This window comes from Pungitius pungitius, chromosome 5 (assembly GCF_949316345.1).
Source record: "Pungitius pungitius chromosome 5, fPunPun2.1, whole genome shotgun sequence".
NCBI lineage: Eukaryota > Metazoa > Chordata > Actinopteri > Perciformes > Gasterosteidae > Pungitius > Pungitius pungitius.
The window spans coordinates 5918091-5935344 of record NC_084904.1 but is presented as its reverse complement, the minus strand read 5'-3'; the positions used below and the strand labels follow the sequence as shown (position 1 = coordinate 5935344).

General features: G+C 41.5%; 1 protein-coding gene across 3 annotated transcripts in view; it reads left to right on the top strand.

Annotated features, from left to right (window-relative positions):
- Positions 1-3227: 3227 nt before the first annotated feature.
- arl15a (ADP-ribosylation factor-like 15a) overlaps positions 3228-17254 on the top strand; it is a 56014-nt gene continuing 41987 nt past the window's right edge. The window contains exon 1 of one of the 3 annotated variants that reach the window (XM_037482625.2): positions 3228-3654. In XM_037482625.2, the coding sequence (XP_037338522.2) occupies positions 3643-3654 (12 nt within the window). In that variant the 5' untranslated portion in view covers positions 3228-3642. Of the gene's footprint in view, positions 3655-8809; positions 9021-9642; positions 9763-17254 lie in introns of those variants that run through there. The other 2 variants (XM_037482623.2, XM_037482624.2) reach the window with 2 other exon arrangements.

The window sequence follows — 17254 nt, the reverse complement described above, 5'->3', positions numbered from 1 at the left end:
AGTAAGAAATGTCATCTAAAAAATCACAATGACTGCCTCCCAGCTCCATTAGATCCAGGCCTCCCAGCACTCTGCCTAGAAGACTCTATTTCAGTCCACCTTTGAGGAAGGAACGTCACATTAATCAAGTAATCTAATCAAAATACACACACAAATCTATTGATCCTTCAAGCCAGTAGTTATTCAGTCTCGTAGTCTCCTTAATGACTAAACAAAGATTCAACAAAGAAATATGCGTGGCTGCAAAGAACACACAATCAATAATCCATGCTTGTGTGTTTCTTAAAATAATACTGTTGAGATTGTTCTTAAACTGGAGGCCATTCTTCATGTGAGGTAGTGTAGAAACAAAAATAGGACACAATAAAATCAGAATGACAGCAAAAGTCTAACAACTTAAAAGCTTTTTTTCATTCTAGTGGGAGAGTTAATTTAGGGTGAAATGGACATATTGGTGATGATGATACTGTCTGAAGAAGCCATTTTATTTGAGTACAGGCTAATAAATCCAAAAGATACATTAACATATTTTGCACTTGTTTATTAGGACTAATTTATTTTATATCTGCTGTCTAACCATCCCCATAATTGGTCCATGTTGACACCATGCTGCATAATTAGAAGACTTCCTATATGTTGGACAACATGACGAAGGCCCGAAATGTTGCTGTGTCCTTTCTTCTAGTAGAGACTGCCCCCTTATGGAGGTCTTTTGATCTCTTTTTTTTATCATCAAAAACAAACTGAATAAGTGGATGTAACATTAAAATTCTGTTTGACTCAAATAACTATTGAAAACGCCAATCCAACGTCTATGACAGTGCTCAAAGAAAACTTTTAACCATATTGATGTCATTCTTGGTAACCCCAAAATAACAATATTTCATTTTACAGTAGATGTAAGCTATATATGACATGCCACTGTATTGTTTTCTAATCATGCAAGTAATTGCTAGAGCAGGTTCCCAGAGAAAATAGCTTGTGTTTCGGGCAACTTCGAACAAAAGCTTCTTCCAAATGAATATAATATAAACTACTGTGTTACTCGATGTGTTTTACTACAGGCCACCAGAGGTCTCTCCTCTCCCAATGGACTGGGTCAAACAACACTACGTTATAATTAGATTAGATGAGATTAGATTCAACTTTATTGTCATTGCACAGGGTACAAGTACTGAGGCAACGAAATGCAGTTCAACATCCAACCAGAAGTGCAAAATAGCAAAAAGTGCAGAGTATGTGCATATGTAAAGTGTAATAGTGAATAAATAGATATGTACAGTAAGAAATAGTGTGCAATAACAGTGCAAGTGTTCAGTGGCTGGAGGAAGGTCAAGCCAGGGTGGAGGGGGGAAGTACAGTCACTGAGGTAATGCGTTCCCACCTGGACTAGTGTGCACATTGGAGCAGCCTTCTTATGTGCGTTCTCTCCATCTTCACTCATACCTGTGTAGAGGACAACCAGTTACCCCTTCGGCTCATGAAATATTGAAGACGACTGTGTTCTCCAAGGAACAGGAATCACTTCAGTATGCAGCTTGCATGCCATCAGCAGACTTGTTTTTGGCGGCCTCGGTAGTCGATATATGTGTTGCGATACACCTTGGCATTTAGATAAACTCCTTCCTTACATCACGACTCTGAAGACAGTTGTCCGTTGTCCACAGGTTTATTGACATCAGAAAGTAAAACTAAAACACACAAAAGATATAATAAATACAAATGAAATGCATTGTCCACAGCTTTTATATATTTACTGCTGATTTACTTTGAGTTATTTATTAAGTCACATGAACTTTAATGACAGCCATGGCAGCGTAGTTATTAAACCAAATGACTCGATAGACTATGTGCATAAAATATCCAAAACTAAACATTGTCACACAAATAATCATCTGAGATCATAATGAACAATAAAACAAATCAATACGTACCAATGATGCTATCAAAGGGGGCATAGGATGCAGGCAGACTCAACCGGAATGAAAAACTACTACAAACAGCAGTTATGAGCCATGTTTTTTATTCACTTCTTGATTCCTGTCACCTGACAAGTTACATAACATTTCTTGTTTTCAAAATAAAATATATAACATTGATTTAACGATTGTAACAAACACTTGTATTTCATACTTTTGCTGCAATCACAATGATACAACACAATAGGTTTTTTGTCACTAATTTTAGTTTGCATCCTAATTTGGTTTTATGTAGTGTACAATAGCTTTCCAACTCCAGGCCTGGAGACTTGCAGACCGTTACTGAGGTTTTTCTTGTGTGTGTGTGTGTGTGTGTGTGTGTGTGTGTGTGTGTGTGTGTGTGTGTTAGAGTAAGTTATTTCATGTGGCACTTTAAAGAGAAAAAAAGTACAACATTCACTAGTAATAAGCAGATATGACACATCACCAGAATGTTGTATTCATCTGCTCTTTACCCAGAAACATCAGTGGTCACACCTACTTGCTTCAGGAGTGACAAGCCTTTCGACTTCGAACTGTAGTTGTGCATAATGCTTTCCCTCTCCTTTCATTCATTATGTAATGTATTATGTCACAGACTGTTGCCGTTAGTGCAGCTTCACGCTTAACTGTACTGTGGGCAATTGCATGGATGTGTATGTGCATAGATTTAGTCTTAAGTTTGGTGTTCAGGTTGGTATATTTAATTCACTATAAAATATAATACATTTCAACTGAATACAGTGCCACCTCGTGGTGAAATACATTATGGGAAAACTATATATACCGAATGTTGTGAATGGGATATTAACTTATGTAAAAGAACCGATGATTTTATTTAATGTTATTGAGTCTTTATTTTTTGTTTTTTTCTTCATTTTTTGCCCAAATAGTTTATTTCTATGCCAGATATTATACACAAATACGTACATTTATATACACACTGACACCAAAGATGTTGCCAGTTGATCTGATGATCCGTCGGAGTCACCTGTGCAATCTTTTATGATTTCCCCTGTAGATCTGTACTTCACTGAAAACGTGACAAATGCCACGTTATTACGTTATTATATTCACTATAAACCCATTGGACCCATATTGTGCTTCTGAAATCCATTTTAAAATGCAAAGCCCGCTAAAACACACAAGTGCAGAAAAGTAGATTCCAACAGAGGCCGTTTCATGGGTTTTAGCAGCGGGTCATCGTCCAAATGAAAATAGCCACCATGTGTTTGGTCACGTGACGACGCTACGTGCGCAGAAAAAAACACCCTGACGTGAGTGACGTAGCAGCGTGGGGCTCCGCTAGTTTCCTCAAGCAAACCACTCAACTGATATAGTGATAGAACAACTGGAAGTGGGCCGGCTGACGAGGGGGCTGTAGTCAGACAGAAGGCACAAGGACCGAGCCGCCCTCGTCGTCAGCAGCACACTCGGTCGCCGGTTCCGAAACGGGTCTTTTATTCATTTTTGTTCGAGGGAAGAAGACGGCGAGAGTCATCGCTTCCAAACCCACCGAGGGCTGGCTTTCTCCATTTGTGTCTGTCACTCGGAAGGCGGGGAATACAAAGCGACGCGTGGTCAAAACCCATCAACGGTTACCGTTTGGACTCACCGAAGCAAAGGAAAACGGGATTAACCACAGCGCCAGTTTCGCGGTGCTGTGACGGGTCAGCAACAGCGCATGGATTACCTGGTAAGTTATTGAATCAAACCGCCGCGGGTTTAATGGGTTCACTCCCAACACCGGCTGTAACCGTTTAGTCGGGATATGCTAATCAAGGTGGTGACGTCACGCAGGTGGTCCGTGACCCTCGGCGGTGGGGCGCAGCGGCGTTACCGGTTGTTGTGTTATGCTAATGCGGGTCGCTTCTAGCCTGTGGCCTTTGCCCGTCTGTGCTGGTTGGACGAGCTCAAACAGGTCGCCCCGCAACTCCGCGCTGTTTACAGGTGAAACACGTAAACTTAACCGACTGACTGGCTGCTCCCCTTTAAGTCCCGTTTAGCTAACGTTAAGTTACGCAGCGTTAGCTACGTAGCCGCGCGCGTGGCAGCAAGCTGCTGCTTTCCACGATACTCAAAGAGTTTCTGCGTTTGGGTCAGCGTTTGTTTGATTTGCCTACTTGGAAGGCAAGAGGTCACAGGAAGTTAGACAGCGGCCACCCCAGGAGACCCAGTTGACACATTAACCCCCCCCCCCCCCCACTACCCTCTCTCTCACTCACTCATTCATACACACACCTGCATATTTGTAATACCTTTGACCAAAACAGTCCAGACTAATGTGCAAGCTTTAGCCAGCCTGGAGCTTATGGTGTTCTGGGGGCTGCATTGTAACAATAGAGAGGAAGCTGTAAATGAAGGCTTTCCGAGTAATTCAGTACATAGACATTGTCCTGTCCTCTCAAGGGGCCAGAGAGGGATGGTGTGAAATGCAGTGGAACTCGCCCACCCAGTGTTATCTGCTTGTTTATTATTAACGGGCCTCCCAAGATATTTGACCATAAAGGAACTCAGCCAGTCTCTTTTAGAGACTCAATTGCAAAGTACACCTTAAACAGTTTCACTTACATAGCTTACATGAGTTCCTTTTGTGATTATGTAGCATTGTTGATTAAAGGTAAATAAATACACTGGGCATTGTTGTCGAACGGGTTCACACTTGTGACATGAAATAATAATCTTCTTTTTCTGTGGAGGAGGGCCTCCTTTCCTGCTGTGCATCACTGGAGACCTGGCACGCAAAGCTAGGCCAAAAATCATGTTCCTCTCTTGACCATAAATCAATTAAAACTTTTCACTGAACCCGTGATGAGTGGTGCCAGTCGGTCAAAATCATGCTTTTAGGTTGGATTCGGTTAGACCCGATGGGAGTGTTTTATGTAAACAGAAGGGTAATAAAAAAAAAAAAAACTATTGCACTTTGCTGGGTGATAACTGGTTTGTATTGTGACCATGGTATAGTCAGCGCAGTGTTAAAAAAAAGACCACACGAAATGGCAGCACAGACTGAGGAATTTGGGGCTAGCTGTTGCTACGACACAGCCTTTATTTATTTAGAAGTGCCCCGTGGGGCCAACACTTGGATCCTTACTGCCCCAGAGAAAACCCGTCGACTGGGTTGTGTGTGAGAAAGGCAAACTATTGGCTGTATTGTTTAAATTAAAAAAAAGTAACCGTGTTATTCTATTGAGACTTTATGTTGCTGTTTATGTTATTGCTTAATACATTGTCGTGCACGCTCATATTCATATTACAGCGATTGCATTAAATGTTAGCCAGAGGCTGTTTTTTTCTTTTCAATTTGGGATCATTGCAGTAATTAATCTCCGTGGCAAGCACAAGTTCAAGGTGATTGTTGAGCTTGATAATTTTCACATATGTAAAAAAACAACATTATTATCCAATTCAAAGTGTAAATGCATTTGACCGAGGTGAAGAGCAACTACCCCACGTCTCATTGGTGACCGCATAAATACACTGTCTTGGACTTTTCAGACACGTAAAAGCTTCAGAATTCATTTTTCAGACCCGTAAAAGCTGGATGACTTTGCAACTGTGAGGTGGCCCGTCTGACCCACTTTCGATCAAAGTAGGCAGTATCTGCCTCGAACCTGAAATTTTAGGACTCATTCCTGCAGGGCTCTCTGCAATGCCTTTTGGTCATGTATACAATCATAAACAATTTTTTGAGATTACCAGCTAGTTACTTGCTCCACATGAGTGACTTAACCCTCAAGTGGATCTAGGTCCTTTGTGGAACAGCAATATCTACAAAACTAACCTGCAGGGATTTTATTATGTTTGCTGTAGAGGCAACCTCTGTTTTTTTAAATACATTTTTTAAATGTATAATCTATATTATTATACTCTCAGTGAGAGTTGCCACAAAACCTTGAGCTTAAACCATATGGTAATGATGGGTGTGTGACAGATAAGTATATTAACCGTGATGCAATTTTGCAAAATCTTCAACATAAATCCCCCTGTGGAGTTTGGTTGTTGTTGGTCGGTTCAACTCCTTAGACATGTGCATTATCGGGTGGCTTCATTTCTTCTATAGAGATGGTGAACTTTTGATGTACTTTTCCCTCTTTCTTCAAAGTGAAAATAGCATTTGGGTACAAGAGATTTACTACAGGCATCGACCAAAACGGCTTATTCAGCTGTCATTACTATTAATAGTTTAGTCTGGCCAAAACCACCACACACTTGCTTTTCGGTTTCTTTTTTTTTACCTAAGCTAGCTGCCACCTACTTTCCTCCGTCCTTTATTAGCGTTTTGGTAGATTTTATGTAGCTTGTACAAGTTATATTATTATCCACCTAGAAGTCTTAGTCATTCGTATTATAATGATTTTTCTTTCTGGGATCCAAAATAAGATTGAGAAAAGTTCAGCTTGGAAATCTCAAATTTGCAATGACTGTAACACATTCCCTTTCATAACAGGAGGTTGAAAGTCAATAACCTACCACAGAAAATATTGTAGCTATTGGTGCCACAAGCTTTTTGGCGTTATCGGTGTTTAATGTTTGTTCTACAGAAATCAGCTTAGTTGTCAAATCAACAATTTGATAACAGGCTGACCAGAGGTGGACTGTTTCCTTAAAGCGAGGGAGAGATGCGTGAGAAGAAACAAAGGTACTGACCCTGGGGAAACTCTGGTTGGGTTTATCCATCTGCACCGATATCACACCACTCATGAAAATAAACGATCTTAGCAGAAGTCTGCATGTGTTTCTTGGAGCTGTATATCCAAGCACACCTTTCGTTCAGGGGCACACAGTGGGCTACGTGCGCACTGACGTCTCTCCTCCGTAATGCAGAGGGGGGAGGGAGCCGATGGGGGGCTTGGCAGCATGTGAATACGGCTTGTTAGCCTACTATGGGACACAAGGCTGGTCAGTTTTGTCTCCGTCCCCTCGCCAGATAAACCAAAGACAACCCTATTGTGTGCAGATAAGAGCACCGGTAGTCCCACAAAACATTCCAACAATGCCCTTTTTTTTGTCCGATACATGAAATGGAGAAAATGAGGTCAATGAATTACTTAATCCAGCAATTAGAGTAAGTTCACCTGAACTCATGCAAATTGAAGTTTTCAAACCTGCCCCTATTTCTTTAAAGTGCACAGCCATAAGGTGTTTTGCAAACTATCTTGTGCGCGCTCTACGGCATTCCTGAAGCCCCTAGTGTCAGTCTGCTGGCAGCGTGTCGATCAGGTTTCTGTGTTGCAGTGATTTCCCCCATGGCTAAGGAGAGGAGAGGGCTGGTGAAGTTTGTACGGAGCAACACTAGTGATGCCACTGGAGATATGGCTGTATTCGTAATAAGTAACTTGTCTAATGCTGCGTGTTAACCTTTTTTTCTGATTGCAGTTCACTTTAGTTTCTCTTAGGCCTTTTAACCATTGCGCTTCCTCGGTAGAAAACCAACATTGATAGGTAGAGGGCTGTGTTATCGTTGCTTTCTTTTCTGCGCTGATTGTTGTGTGATGGATCCATAAAAGCCACATGCAGTTTGCCAATCAGAGCTTTATTGACAAGTCAAGCCTTTCAGAGGAAAGCTGCTGATTCACAATTGGACTGAATAAAGTAGGCCTACATTCATATTTTTCCAGGAACACTCTTCGCACCAATAAATCCAATGCTCTAACCAAAAAAAAAAGACTAGCAATGGAAGGACTGTCACTTAAGATTGGACTTGCTACCTGCCTCCGCATATTCTGCCTGCGCTCATTGCTCACCGCACTCTTTGGCTAGCTGCTAGCTTAACAGCTAGCCTTGTGGCTGTTTCACACAAACACAATGATGATTATGGTGGCGTGGCTTTGTAAGAAGGCATCAATTGTTGGTCTTCCAAGGCCCAACTCTGCAACAGTCTCGATAGGTTTGGTGATATTTAGTGACCGTAACTTTTGCTAGATTAAATTAACCATGGCTTTAACCCAGGGATTATTTTTAGTCCCTACGCAAACAAGTTGCCCCTATGCTATGTTTTAAAACCTGATGAAAAACAAGGACGTGGTCTGAGTGACCACTGGTTGAAAAATTGATTGCCGTTTTATCATCTCTGTAATATTAAGTAGATTGTTCATTCTTCAGCCGTAAATCTTTTTGCAAAATCATATAAGGGGAAATATAAACGTTAATTAGTTTGCTCAAAGGCAAAGTTACAATGTCATTCACCGTTTTACTCTGTTCGGAAATGTTTGCGAAAACTGTAATCAATTCTAATTCTAGGCTAACTGTTGCTGATGTAATTGTTAACCTAGCTTAATGGCATTTTAGTTCAGCCCTCTGCTTTCTAACTGCAGTGTTTCAGCAGGTGGTGTCAGCGACTACCGGTAGACAGCCGATAGGACCAAAGACATGCTGTGTGAACATGACTCAGTCCTCCCTGAGTAGACCACAAAGCGCCCCACAACTGTTCCTGAAATCCTCAACGACCGCTCTGAGCTCCTGCGGTCGATTGCCTTTACCCAGCCTCCACGCACAGAGATCGACAGGTTTTAATACTTTGTGAAGCTTGAAACCGAACAAGCATAGTGTGTGTACCTGTGTGTTTGTGTGTGGGAGGGTAATAGTGACTAATTCAATTTGTAGTCTCTATCTGGATCCCTGGATGTCACTGAGCCCTTAATCTCTGCAAAGAGAAAGATCCCAACAAACTAATCTTAAGGTTGTATTTGTCCGCTAATCCTCGTGGCAATAGTGTAAAAATAAAAAATCTCTTTTCATGAATGACTACAATGACAAAACACACGACATCCTTCAATCTCGCTTATCCGTGCGCTTGCATAACCTCCCTGTGAAGCTCTCTTTTAAAAAAAAAAAAAAGGGAAGCGTCTTGTAGATTCTGGCTACATTGAGACGCTGAGCGGGGGCTGGACTAATGTTGTTGACCTGACAATGTTTTATGCCCCGCTCCTCCTCCTCCATCCCTCCATTCATTCCCTCCAGAGGCTTGGCTTGTTTGTTGCTATGGGTTACGCTTGGCAGAGTACAATGTCGGAGCACATGCAGCTCTCCCTCGCCCTGTGCAGGATCGGGCTTTACACGGTAAGAAATGACACTCATGCCTTGTTTGATAGAGAACAACATGGATAGGTTTTTTATTTTTGGGTGTGCGTGCTAGATTGAACTCTGTTAGTTTCATCCACGGATTTAAACTCCCCTCGTGCCTTCATTCAGACCCACAGACCAAGCAAAGGTGGCTTGCGCTCTGCTGTTGGTCGGGTCTCTGAATGGAGAGCGCGCTCCGTTTCATTCCAGTGGCTGTCGACGCGATATCGAGGTGGAACAGGTGGACGTCAGTACTGCCAGATTTATATGCAGCCTACGGAGATTCTTTTTAGTCCCAGACAAAACAGCCTTTTGCTCAAATATAGGTTAATGTTTGTTTTCCCCTCCTGCAACTCTGGCACAATCGGTCTGTATTTTGGACAGTCTAAAGTACATTATGAATGAAGCCGTGTACATCATGCTAGCTCTGTTACACCTACAGTCATGTTTCATGTTACTGTGCTGTAAACATTGTAAGGCAGGAATAATTCACTCTACAGATTGTTGCTTTTCTGATCTTTTTACTTAATCTTTTGCACCATGTTTTTCAATAGTTGTACATTAACCACAGCTGATGACTCATGTTGCGTATTGTCAGGTGCCCTGTTATTCTCTGACCAGCTGGTGAAGCTTTTCCACTGAACATCACAAGGAGGCTTAGTTTTTAAATAGGACTTTTTTAACAGTAAGCTATTTAATGTTGCATCTCCTCCACCACTCATCTTGTCAGCCACAAATGGTGAGTACTATGTTTACTAGAGCAGAAGGTAGCGCAAAACTGGTTCCTAAGTTAAAGTGGAGAATGTCGGAGGACCGTGTGTGTGTGTGTGTGTGTGTGTGTGTGTGTGTGTGTGTGTGTACACAGCCTTCAGCAGTGCTGTTAATAACTTGTTGAAACATGTCGAAAAATGCAAGATGATTGGAGGCCATGTTATAAGACAATTGTCAAGATGTTGAATGCTGATAATAATAACCACCGTTGTCCACTGCTATTGTGTTCCAGTGGCAGCTCAACAAGCTTAGTGGACGTGTTTTACCAACCATAGATCCCCTCAACAGGGTCACATCGCATTCCAGTCAGGAACCATTTCGCCCGAAGCTTAAGATATACATGCACCAATGCCATTTTTTTCAGTCCCGGGTTTTGGATTATTGGCCGGTACTGATCGGATACCAGTGTTTAATTAGTGTGGAAGTGACAGGCATCATTCTTTTAGCGGTGCATTCTGAGGCTCAGTGGAGAGCAGGGTCGTCCTTCAATCAGAGGATCGGCGGTTCAATCCCTGGCTGCGCTAATTCATATAAATGTGTCCTTGGGCCAGATACTTAACCCCAAAGTGCCCCAGTAGCTGTGACTTAGAGTGTGTAGATGTTAGTTGCTGATGGGCAGGTGACTCACTGTATGTTAGCTTCTGTCATCAGTGGATGAATGGGTGTGAATAGGTGAATGATGACTGAAAGACTAAAAAAGAGATATTTACTACTTAACCTGTCCTAACAAAGCTTCACCCTCTGGGGACCATGAATGTCTATAACACCAACAAACACGGCTATAAGCCAGTTTGCTAGGGTCAAAAACAACTACTAGTAACATAAAAACAACAAAATGGTTAGCCTTGGCCCTAAATAGCCTGGTAACGCTGTTATGCTAACACTTCCGGTGGACGCTTCTTCGTTGTTGTTTAGCGGTTTCTATTTCCGGTCGGCGCCGGCGGACTGAGAATCGAGACTAGGAATCGAATTTTAAACTTTTGAACGATACGGGGTAAATCGCAAAGCTAGTCCCGATTCCAATTGATTCTCGACACCCAACCATACACGCGATAGTGTGCGATAGGTCGGTCGCAATATGCAATAAAATGACTTATTTCACATATACCTATTTTTAGGCGAAATACACTTAATGTAGAGCCGTGCACTGACCTGATGATTTACCACATATCACTCCCTTCCAACTCTGTGCATCGCCCCCAGCTGTCAGTCTTGTTGTTGGTAACTCACATTTCTCATGACTGGTGTAGTCTCTTTGCTTATGAAGCTTTGCACTCTGCCAGTTTCCTGTGAATCGTTCTCCATGGCGTCGCCCACAAACCGTGCACACTAAGAATAGCTCAAGCGACAGCGTGTCTGGCTTTTGCCAATATCATACTTTTCATCAGTCTGTATGACATTGATGGACAGTGCTAGGACTCTACTGTATTGTCCCATTCCAGAGAAGAGAGATTGTGAGCTAGCTTGGTAGCTCTGTAGTCTCCAGAGCTTTCACACTGATCTACATTGCTCAATCACTTGGGACCTGGGAAGTCCCATTTTATTTTACTTCGCATCCCCTTTTCATCATCCTTCCAGCCCTCATATAGTTTTCATCCCAATGTCCTCTTTTACCTGTTGCGCTATTCATCACTATAGAATGTTTCTGTGCGCCCTAATGGCGCCTGAGTTGAGCTCAATTGACAGTGGCCATTCAAATGATTGCCTTCAACTCGATGTGATCGGCATACACATAATATAGGTAAATATCTGCCAAAAGCAGGCAACTTGAACCCAATCAATTTGGACTGAAAAAAGCATTAATGGTTTTTGAGTGGACTGTCCTTTTAAACACATGTGCCGATTTCCTTTGGGCATGTATCTCATACTTAATGCAGCATGAATCAGACCATGTCAATATTCAGTTTCAGTGACTACCGTTAGATTTGAGTTCAGTTCTATGTAGTAGCAGCTGCCTATAGGACATTCGTATAAGTGCATGTGTGATGTTGGTACCATAGCTACTGCTTGTTGGACCCTGAGGTGCTTTGGCCGTTAAGGGGTACTAAGTGACTGTATTAAACACTCGGTGGTCACCTCATTATGTTATTAATGGAGTGGAAAATGGCTCCTCTGTTGATTTGCTGGCCCCCGACAACCAGGCCACCTCATTCAAGCAGAGAAGTTCAAGGTGCTGGCAGATTTAATTTGGAAAGAAAACCAGTATGCAGACACCTAGAACCTGATGCTACAGCAGCATCTCCATGCAATACGGGTTAAACAAAGGCTGAAGGCTGCAGGTTTATTGATTTCAAGTCTTATTTTAGAAACTTGGCATGCATGCCATTTTTGTAATGATTAAAAGAAAAGATATTGAGGTTATGCAGATATTATTGGATAGTACATTTTCTCAGTGTTGATATGCTGAACTCTGATAATGTTACATTGTGAACAAGCGTGGCATTTAACAGCAGTTCTGTTTAGGTACATTGTCAGACGTTCAGGGAAATATAGTACTGGGGAAGGTGTATTATAACACAAGACTGATGTGTTTACACGTAATGTCCTGAGATGTTGTGTTTGGGAGAAACTTGAATACATAGAGCTGTTTGAAGGAGATATTTCTCCATCAATATAAAACAGATTAGAGATGAATTATGAGCACTTTACACTAAGCTATTTGCTCGTCATTTGAATTTACATTGGTAATCTGCAGTTATTATTGACATCATAATAAATGTGACCAGGGATCTGTAAGTATGTTTTCTATAATGATAACATTACATTTTATCAATGGTATTTGTCTGACCCTCAGGTTATGGGTTTAGCTCATGAAATCCTGTCTTTTTAATCATTTTTTTGCAGCTGCCACCACTTTGCGAACACCCACCTTCTGTTTACTATAAGAAATTTACAATATTTTTTGTTTGATTAATAATTGAATATGAGAGAAACCTTCCTGTCCAGAATGTAATGCCGATCTGCTGTGTCTGCCTGAGCCAGTGTCTCTGACTGATCAGTGCCTTGTGTCTGACACCTGATGGGGCAGAGAGCTGGGAGGAGGGTTTGTGCCTTCCTTTTGATCCGAGGGCTGACTTACGCTGATCAGCCGCGAGCAGCGGCCTTCTGCCGCTGGATATGAAATGATGCGGGTTGAGTCATCGATTGTTCTTTTTGTAAAGGTTGGCTTTGCAGTGTAGACAAGGCGGCTTTGCTGTTTTTGACCGCTTCCTTTGTTGCATAGGTGTATGCATTGCAATGATAGGATTCAGATACATATTCAGCCCCCCCGGGATGGCAAAAATGGATAAAAACTACTGTTGTTGTCCTGCTCTTGTTCTCTTACTAGTATAGGATCACAGAACTTTAATTAAAGCAGCTGACAACTGACCCATGGAGACAAGCTCAGCCTCATCTGTTTTAAGGGTGGGATAGAAGCCAAGCCGAAGACGTGACGTTGAGGTCCGTCACACCCGCAAACTCACACGGATGGACGTTGCGTATATCTGCATGTGTCCCACACAAGGGGGAATGATGCAGCACGATGACCTCACGCATGAGGTCATCGTGCCGCGCTTTGTTTAGCCTAATTTATGGAGCAAAACCTATTTAAAGGATTCAGGAGCATTTCCATAGTAGTTGCTAGCTTGTTTCAAAATGGTTTTCAAAAAGGGACCATGTACTGCAAACGTGTCCTTATTTACACACCACAATTTCAACACACAAGGTGCTCCACTGTGACAGCCATTTCATTATCACTTCCCTGAGAAAGGACAAGATAGATGCTTGAGATATTAATTGGAGGGGGGAGTCGCTTTATCTTCATTACTCTGACAGATGATCCGCAGCGCTTGAAGCAAAACAAGTGTGATTTCTGGGTTTAAATTCCAGATGAGGTTACACACAAATTTGCCCCCCTTCCTTGTTTTGCATATTTGTCACACTTAAATGTATCAGAATAGCATTTTTTTTTTGTTAAACAAATACAAAATGGGTTTTTTAGGTTATGATTTCCTTTTAATTAAAGGAAAAAATGTATCCAAACCTACCTGGCCCTACATGAAAAGTATTCATTTCAATTTCACTTGCCCAGCCACACCCAGTCATGATTATCGCACGCCCTTTTGAATCTAGACATCTCATGTCTGAGTGAATAGGCTAAAAGATCTCAAAATGAAACACGTCGTGCTGCCATCTTAAGAAATTCAGAAACAGACGGGAAGTAATTGACATGCATCAGTCTGGAAAGGTTTACAAAGCCAGGCTTTGGAACCCCAGAGAGCCATTATCCACAAATGGAGAAGACTTGGAACAGTGGTTGACCTTCACAGGAGGGGCCAACCTACCAAAATAGCAACAAGAGAGCGTCAACAGCCCATCCAAGAGGTCTAAAAAGAACTTGCAACAACATCTGAAAACGGCAGGTCCACCTCTGAATGGCTCAGAAGACACAAGAGGACTGTTTTGGAGTGGCCTAGCCAAAGGCTGGACTTACTCTGATTTTGAGCTGATGGGGCATAGCTTTAAACAACCATGTGCTCAAATCATTTAATGTGGCTTAAGTAAAAACATTTTTCAAATGGACAGGGCCAAAATTCATATTGGGCAATTCTTCCTTCACATAAGGCCATGTCGGTTTGGATATTTCTTCCCCCATAATAATGAAATCCTTATTTTAAAACTCCATTTTGTTTTTACTTGTACTTATATGTAATATATAAACATGTCTAATATACAATTTGTTTGATCTGAAACATTTAAGTAGGACACATTTTCCAAAAAACAATCTAGGAGGAGGAAAACATGACATGGCACTGTATCTTCTGCATTATGGGAAAAGAAGAGCAGGATAGGTGGTTCCTGCCCTGCCTCCCAGTCTATGGTCCAGCCTTGTCAGATACGAGGAACGAGAAGGAGAATAACTATCAGGGCCCATGTTTGGACCGGAAGAAAGGTTTGGAAAGTTGATCCACCTAAATAAATATATAAACAAAGATTTGCTGAAATACATACGTCTCCTTCTGTAATGACAATTTCTGAGGACAAAATGTTTTTGGGCCCGATGGCCGGTCATGTAACCGACCCAGAAATAGGCATTGTTTTAATTCCTAAATAAAAACCTGCCGTGCATCCTTGGGGTGCTCTGTGCCGCACATACACTGCGAGGTTTATCTTGCCTCACTCTTGGTACCAGGTCATTTTTTCTGTTGCATCAGTGTCCGCAGTGGATCTCAGCCTGTTGCCGTGGCAATACTGTGTGAAACTGCCACAGCATAATCTTGGCGATACTCGCTGGATCATTTCTTCTGCAGCCAGACGTGGGAACGTCTGAAAGCAAAAAGCACGGAGTACTAGCCTCAACTTTCAGATCAGGGAAAAACTCAGAGAATGTGAGTAACCTTTCCACTCTGTAAAGAGGAAAAGGAGAATACACATTTGGGACTGTCCTTTTTCTAGAGGAAATTCCAACAGCTACCTTTTGAAACGGGGTTATTGTCAGACAACAAAAAGTCATCTTGTTTTCAGGAAGAGGTATTTTTAGATGCCTTATCTTCAGATACCTCAGGCGCTGGGTGAACTCATCTTGTTCAGACAATATCTCACCAATCATAAGATGAACTTGTTACTTGGTAATTTTCCATGTACTTGCTTTGTGCTGAATTCTGAATCCATATTCGTTGTTTACCCAGTACATCAAAACTTTTTGCTCAAAATACTCACTCAATATGTTGTATTTCTTTGGAATTTCTCTGGAATTGTGTGCTGTGAAGCTTCCTTGAGCTCAGATTAGACCTTTTGGAATTTAATTTTGCGACGCCTTTCACGGTAGAACGATTCTTGCGTGTAAATAAAGTCAGCCTTCTCCCAGGCTGCGAGCTGCACGCATTTCCGACCCACTTCCGTCCTTTTTGAAAGGCAGGATGGGAGCAGTTGCTGCCCTATCCTGGGCCACGAATATCCCACACTTCAGAATAACCTCTGCACCATGTGGGGCTGCGAGCAGGAGACCACCACCATGGGCTCGGTCATCAAGAGGGGCTTCCTGCAACCTGCCTGGCCGCCCAAATTGAGATGCCCAAAGCAAGCCTAAAATTTAGCTTCTCATGGGCGCAAGACCGAGGAGACATGGAGGACATATCCAACACTCCTGGTGTGTTCAAAACTACCATGTGGGAGTAGATGAGCTTCATTTGGTTCATTGTGGCAAAGTTGTGTAGATTAAAGAAAAATGTGATTTGAATTCGATTCTTTTTTACATTCCCTTCATGGCTACCGAAATTGAATATTGTCCAATAGAATTTTAATAATCTATAATAAATAAACTACCCAATATATTTTTTGAAAGCTTTGGATTGAAGTCCCAGAGGTCTGGGACATTGTGATAATTTGAAAAAGACCTGGTCTTGAATATATATGTATGTGTATATATATATTATGTGTGTATGTATCTCTGCTTCAGAAAAGTTGACTTGTAAAATGCTCTGAGTAATCATTTGTGAATGTGTTATTCCACATATTCAAATTTTCAAAATTCAAAAACTCCTCGATCACATAATTGATCATCTCTTGTATGCAAATATACTTAATTACTGAAATCTGAACTGCTGCATACCAGAGATAACTTACTACGGAGACAAAAACCAAACCGACCCCCACCCTCCTCCCCTCAGTATATAAATATTAAACAATTATGTAAATGCAGTTTAATTCCAGATTGTGTCTTTGTTACGCCGTGGTTCTATAACTCTGCTTCTCTGGCCCCCAGCTTCAATGCCCTTGATTATGGAAACATTCTCCTGCGGGCTTTACTGTGAGACAACAAGAAGCGTCTCTCCGTTTACACAATAGCTTTTGTCCCCGCGAGAGGACGAGGACCCGTCTCCCTACCAGACCGGGGCCCAAAATGCTGCTCCTAATGTGCTTATCCACAACACATTGTATTATAGGAGTCGTTGCTTGAAGCGGCCTAGAGCCAAAGGGCTTTGTTCCTTTCTCCAACAACATTATAACTACTATAAAAGCAGCAATAATTGGTCTTTTTTTATACTGTTCCTCTTAATGATATTTTATAACTATTTTATAAAAATTCTGTTAAAATTCCTTGGATCAGTTTGGTTTTACTGTCTGTTGGTATTCATGTAATGTCTGTTGATACTTGTGATTCTACTGATGCACTACTGCTACGCGCTTTCAGTCAACAATACTAAACAAATAATATTGTGTTATGTCATACAAAATATGATCTGTTCTATTGTGAAAGCTAGGGCAGGAACATCAGCAGAAAATAAAATATTTTTGACCAAATTAATTGATATTGTAAAATTTCCACCTTTTCAAGATTTTAAAAGCAAGAAGATTTTAAAAGAGTAATGTGCATTTACTAACATATACTGAGCAATATACCATAATAAAAACATGCCTTTTAAAGGCTGTGCTAATCCTTCTCAAAAACATGTTTTGTTTAAAGTTCCCTTTTTAAA